This window comes from Momordica charantia (genome assembly GCF_013281855.1).
Source record: "Momordica charantia cultivar OHB3-1 chromosome 3 unlocalized genomic scaffold, Mcharantia_2.0 BLBB01000003.1, whole genome shotgun sequence".
NCBI classification, from domain to species: Eukaryota; Viridiplantae; Streptophyta; class Magnoliopsida; order Cucurbitales; family Cucurbitaceae; genus Momordica; species Momordica charantia.
This window is the reverse complement of record NW_028275161.1, coordinates 6,896,417-6,903,081: the sequence shown is the minus strand read 5'-3', so window position 1 is coordinate 6,903,081 and position 6,665 is coordinate 6,896,417. Positions and strand designations below refer to the sequence as shown.

The window sequence follows — 6,665 nt, the reverse complement described above, 5'->3', positions numbered from 1 at the left end:
ATGATGTATGTGAACTGTCTTGTAGAACAGGCCTCACAACAACCACGAGTAACGAGTACTCTCAAAACAGGGATCTTAACATGGTCACAAACCTTAGTTTTGAGAGTGGGGGCTACTGTTATATGGAGAAATACGGTTCAAATGACGGTAGAAGATTGAACTACATTAGAAGAAGGGCAATTGGTACCACCGACAGATAGGGTCGGCCCAAAGCATAGAGGTCAGCCCACAGAGAGCCGACCCCACCTTGGCACCGAGGCGCCGACCCCTTCTTGGCCTTAGGTCGAGAAGGTTCTCGGTGCTTTTCTTTCTCTCTCTCTCTCGGTCCCCGTTCCAAATATATGATGTTCGGAGCCAAGGCCAAGCCTCGTCCCTATTCATCTACTAATGTTGGAGGCATCCCGGCCCATAAGCCCATGGTATCAAACCTAGTGTTGACATCTTGTGAAACCCTACTGGCAAATCGACTATAAATAGGGAGCGGATCACTCCTTGAAGGTAAGTCAAAATTACACTTTCAAGTGCCTTACTTGTTTAGTGATTTCTCTCATACCTAATTTAGGCATCGGAGCCAGTGTGACACCGGGTTAGAGTTGTTTGGTTTTGCAGGTATCCGATCCCTTGGAATTCGAGTTTGATGAACGAGGTGGAGTGAACCGGTCTACCCGGATCCAAGCATCAACAGGGGCTAATCGGCATACATATGAATTAGTACAGTGGTCGTGCCAAAATTACTTTCAAGGTAGTAGTTTAACTATGAACAAACTTTCGATCCTATTTTGTCGTTTCTTTTTCCTTTAATTTATTTATTATAATTATTTTAAATATTTGGAATATAGAAGTGAGAATAATAATAATCCTCCATTGTTCTTTCTTGAGAAGCAAGTAGAGGGGATGATGGCATGATCACCAATATTCAAACAATCCTTTTTCTAAAAATTGAAACTTTCCCATTTTAGGTTTGATTGCAGTAGGAGAAATGTAGAGGGAGAGAGATCTCACTAAAAAATGTAATATTGGCATTTCTCAATTCTTCTGTAAATTGTGTAAACTTCCCCATTTTAGTGTTCAATGAATCCCCAACTTTGGTATAAATATAATTGTATAGTCATTATTTTGATGAACATATTTGGAATTAGAAAGTTGAATTTACGTTTGGTAATTATATTAGCTTCATAGATTTAGTGATTTACTGTGAGTTTTAATTTATCCCACCTGGTATTGAAATGTTGAGTATATGTTTAAAATATAGTATTACTTATTCCATGTTCGTGAACTTCATTGACTTCTTAAACCCAATATTTAACCTAATTATTGAGTTTGCGTAGTATAGAATTTGAAGGTTTAGTCTACATTAACTTTACCATAATTACGAGTGAGGCGACACGAAATATATTCAATAAAATAAAATAATTAAAGGTAAAATTTGATGGGTGATCTAAAAACAGAAATTTGAAATCAAAGTATTTAATATAAAATATAATTGAATTTCATGATTTCTATGTTTTTTTTAAACACCATGTGTGTTCAATGATATTTGTAAACTATATAGTTACCAAATAAATGTTTAATTCGATCTTATAAATCGTTAATTTTAACATATATTTTATAAATTTTATAATTTATAATATATTATGCTTTACATAAATGAAACAAATTTATACGTGAAATAATATGTTTTTCAAAGGATTTTTTATAATGTCATTATGCATTTTAAAGTTTCTAATTCAGAATAAAACACGTTCACAAAATTCAAAAATAGTTTTAAAAAATAATTCTACCAAATATTTATTGAATCCATTTAGTAAAACAAAATTCAAATTGCGTACAAACTATAGGTCCATTTTCGGGAGCCGAGAAATATAATCAGAGAGCAGAAACAAGGCCAGTAAACGAGAGGAGGGAAGACAGTATTTTGAATATTGTAAAGTTTTTCGTAGAATATGTTACAGTATCATAAGCAAAACTCATGAATTGTAAGATATTAAAATAAACCTCAGAAACCAAAAAGGACAAAGTAGAAGGTGCAACTTGAAAATCTAACACCTTTCTCAAGATTACACTACTGATCTAATCATCAACCTCGGCTTTAATCTCCTTCTGCAATTCTTCCTTGTATTCCTCGAAAGTTCCAGGGAACGATTCCACGGTACCGTTTTCAACAACCCAAATTTCACTTTTTTCTTCATCCTCACAGACACGTGATATGAGTCGGGAATCATGACTGACCAGAACAACTCCACCAGTGAACTCGTCTAAGGCATCTGCAAGTGCATCAATACTCTGCATGTCCAAGTGATTCGTCGGTTCATCAAGCAGTAATATGTGTGGCTTCGACATGGAAATTGAGGTAAAAACAACCCTGGCTTTTTGGCCCCCAGATAGTTTAGCAATTGGCGTGAGGTGATTGTGGCTAGGGAGTCCAAATTTCCCCAACTTAGCACGAACAGCCTCCTGCTTGCTAAGGCCCTCTTGATCGGGATGAAGACGAAGAAGATATTGAACTGCCGTTTCCTCCATTGTCAGAAGGTCTACAAAATGCTGTGAGTACCTCCCAATCCTCAACTTCTGACTCCTCCGAACTTCGCCTTCTGTTGGTACCAGATCACCTGCTAGGAGATTCAAAAGAGTAGATTTTCCCGCTCCATTGGGCCCGACAATAGCAACGCGTGTTCCCATGTCAATACCCACATCAACATCAGAAAGTCTAAAATCTTCCCTATTTGGATAACTAAAGCTGACTTCAATCAACTGTAATAACGGTGGGGTGAGCTCGGTCGGTTCGGGGAAGTGGAATTCAACACTGTAATCTCTCCACTTTCTGGGGGCTTCTGGGAGGGGATCATCCTCATCAACCTTTCCCTTGGACTTGGACTTGTTCTTTGAGGCTTCCTTAGCAGCAGCAAACTTTGCTCGATCTTTCACCTTCTCCTGTTGAGCCCTGTTTCCAGACCTCTTAGCTGCTTTCACCTGCTTATCATATATCTCAAACTTCTTGTTCATTTCCTTCCGACGCTGCTCGTACCCACTTTCGAAAACGTCAAAATTTCCACGATAAAGATGAAGCTTAAAGTCATGAAGATGAATAATCTCACTGCAGACAGTGTTGAGGAAATCTCGATCGTGTGATACTACGACAAGAGTTTTCTTCCACCGACACAGGTACTCCTCCAACCAGAGAACAGCCCTAAGGTCTAGATGATTTGTGGGTTCATCTAGTAGTAAAAGTGTGGGCTGAACGAAAAGAGCCCGAGCCAATGAAATTCTCATCCTCCATCCACCGCTAAATGAACGGGTTGGTCGTGCTTGCATATCCTTGGTAAAACCCAGTCCAGCAAGAATTTTGGAAGCTTGGGCCTCAGCTGCATCTGATCCCAACAGCTGCAACCTTTCATATAAATCAGCAAGCCTCTCTCCTGCATCATCATCCCCGTCGTTTTCATCTTTACCACCATCAGAATTCTGCAAATCTGCAACTTCTTGCCGAAGCTTGACCAGCTCCTCATTAGCAGAAACAACTGCTTGAAGTGCAGTTCTATCATCGCCAACAACCTCTTGTTCGACCAAGAGAACATCGATATTTTTAGGAACCGGTATCTTCCTCCAAGCTAGGAGCTTTAATAATGTAGACTTTCCCATCCCATTAGGCCCAACTAAACCATATCTCTTCCCGTGAGATATCTTCACTGATGCATTTTTTAACAGCTCTTTCCCTCTAGCTGAAACAGAGAAATTCTCAATTGTTATGTCTTTGACATTTGCATCAGCTTCATCATTACCATCAATAACTAAAGCTCGGCTACCGATTACAACAGTGAAAGCATCATGGTCATCTTTTAGAGCTTCCTGTCTTGCTTGCTCTGCAGCATGGGCAGCAAACATATCTTTCCTCTCTCTTTTTTTCAACTCTTTGTCACTAACGGCAACCTCCAGAGGCTTCACGTCAGCCCTGTCCTGCCACGGTAACTGTTTCTGGGAACTGCTACTTTGTTGCTCCTCATCAGACACAATTTCTTCTTCCTCATCATCTGAGGGAGGGAGATCAATGTCATCAGTGTAAGATGCGACCTTTTTTGGAGCTTTTGCTTGAGGTTTTGCACCACCGCTCAAAGATGAAGATCCCTTTTTCGGTTTATCCGATTTCTGATCCATATTGGCAAGCATTTCTGACACTGAAAGCTTCTCTCTCTTCCCAGAAACGTCTTTACCAGGCTTGACTTTGGCATTTCCACCACCTTCTTCTGTTTTCTTCCTTCCCATTGCAACAATCAATCTGATAATGGAAAAAAAAAACATTGCTCTAACATTAACACAGAAACCATCAATATGAGTTCTCCAAGCCGGACATATAATAACAACATTGACCTTCTATTTTCGTAACATAGGGATCAGACGAAAAAATGACATAATCTTAAAAACATAAACATGCAATACATACTACCATGTCATGTTCCCAAAAATCAGTCATGACCACAAGCAGACAAAGGAGAAGTAAATAAATACAATTTCTTTTACACAGCTAATTTAGAAAAAAACATACCATTGAAACACTCAAACTAATGACAAATTCAGAGCATCAAAAGAAATTTACACATATTGAACAATAGTAAGTTCAATGCGAACAAGAAAACTTAGTAAATAACATATAGTATAAGAAATGATTAGGAGGACCTGATCAGGACTATTAGACCATTGTTTAGTGAAGAACTATAACCTCTAAAATATACTCTCGAAACCTATAACAGAGCTCAAGTTACAAGAGATCATTCACCACAACATAATATGCTTTGTTTATGCCTAATCAAAGCTCTGTGTTTTAAACTACAACTTAACACATTATTTGCACACAATTCTCTGAGCAAGCAAAAAGGACTCTAAAAGTTCATTTCAAATTCATGTTTAAACAAATAATATTTATGAGGAACTATATAAAATAACTATTTATGACAGAATTAATTGTTCATATGAAAAAGCCAAAGCATAATAAACCAGACAAGTCAAATTGCAGATTTAACAACAACGCATTGAATTTTCGTTCAAGAATAGAAACACAAGCACACAGTTGAGAAATCAAAAAAATTGTTTGATAAATATTTGATTTTTTGGCTTTTGGTATTTGAAAATTAAGCTTACAAACACTATTTCCGCCCATAAGTTTCTTAGTTTTTTTCATCCACTCACGTAAAATGTTTTCAAAATTGAAGCCAAATCACGAAAACTAAAAGCAAAAGTTTTTTAAAACTAGTTTTTGTTTTGAAATTTGGCAAGCATTCAAGTGTTTCTTTAAGAAAAGGTGAAAACCATAGCAAAGAAATAGTGAGAAAATAAGCACAATTTTGAAAAACAGATAACAAAAAACGAAATCAGTATCCGTTGGTCCCTAAAGAATCCAAAACATGAATAATTTTATGGGTTAGTTCCATTCTCAAGTAAACAAGCCACAAGCTAAAATAGACTTAAAGTTATGAGTTCAAGCCTCGATGGATACAAATTTTTCGCCAGGGTCATCACACATCAATACAGAAGAGCAATCAAATAGAAAGAACATCATTTGAAAATGCAAACAAAGGAGCAAAAATCTAAACAAACGAACTCAAACTAGACCCAAATTAAGCCGTAAGCAAACAAATCCAAAATCAAACAGCAAATTAATCTAACCTGGGACGCGGGTCGCTAAGGGAATTTGCTAGTTTAAGTCCGATCCGACTTCAGAAGAGTGTGGGTTTTAAAATCCGAGTTTGTTCGAGGAATTTGCTGAGTTCGACCACGCTGGTGCTGGAATCTCGCCGGAGTTATGGTAATTGCGTGGATCTCGTTGGGAGGGAGGAGATGGTAGGACACTAACGGTGGCTGGTACGAGAGGGGAAATTGGAAATTGGAAACTATAAAGAAAGAGAATACCCTAATTTTTGTTGTTAAAGAGTAATACATAAACCTAATTTCTAAAGGAAATTGGAGAAATTTTGAGGATAAGAAATTCTATCTCGGGCTAATTTCATAAATAATATAATTAAAAAAAATATAAATTACAAATTTAAGGTACATTACAGACTAAAATAAAATTAAAAAAATAACTATAAATAAAATAATATAAATCTAAAATATGGTACATTCCAAAACTATTTACAAAACTATGATGGTTATGGTCAAAGTCAAAACTCGTGAACAACGTACACGAGTTATACATGTCCGCTTGAATCTGATGTTGCGGCAGAATGGCCAATTGGACTAATAAACCGTGTACGTTATACGCGATTTGAAGGAACTCGTGTACAAAGTACGTGATTTACCTAGAAATCGTGTACATTGTACACGAGTTTCCTCTTCACCTATATAATCGTGTACGTTATACGTGATTTGAAGGAACTTGTGTACAAAGTACATGATTTACCTAGAAATCGTGTATATTGTACACAAGTGTGTGTGTATATATATATCCCTTCTAAATAAAATACCAAGTGTGATTTGTCATGATTTGTTTTCTTTTTTGTGCAAAAATTTTGAAAAATTTTCTTAGTCTTTTGTGGCTAGCTCAATTGTAAACTAAATTCATATACCACAAGTTGATTAATAAAAGTTCGGTATACTAAATTCATGTACCACATTATAAGAAAAATTAACTTCAATGATAAACTAATTTCAAACCTATTAATAAAAGTTTAGTA

At 36.6% G+C, this 6,665-nt stretch overlaps 1 protein-coding gene across 1 annotated transcript; it reads right to left on the bottom strand.

Moving 5' to 3' along the window:
* Positions 1 to 1,889: 1,889 nt before the first annotated feature.
* Positions 1,890 to 5,908, bottom strand: LOC111024749 (ABC transporter F family member 4). Its single transcript, XM_022302521.2, has 2 exons — positions 5,659 to 5,908; positions 1,890 to 4,273 (listed from the first exon to the last, which is right to left on the bottom strand). Exon 2 carries the CDS (start codon positions 4,258 to 4,260, stop codon positions 2,071 to 2,073), a length of 2,190 nt encoding a protein of 729 aa, XP_022158213.2. The 5' UTR covers positions 4,261 to 4,273; positions 5,659 to 5,908; the 3' UTR covers positions 1,890 to 2,070.
* Between the last annotated feature and the right edge of the window lie 757 nt (positions 5,909 to 6,665).

Bases quoted from the DNA above. Each gene is read 5' to 3' on its own strand.
- LOC111024749 (XM_022302521.2), bottom strand. From the start codon at position 4,260: ATGGGAAGGAAGAAAACAGAAGAAGGTGGTGGAAATGCCAAAGTCAAG.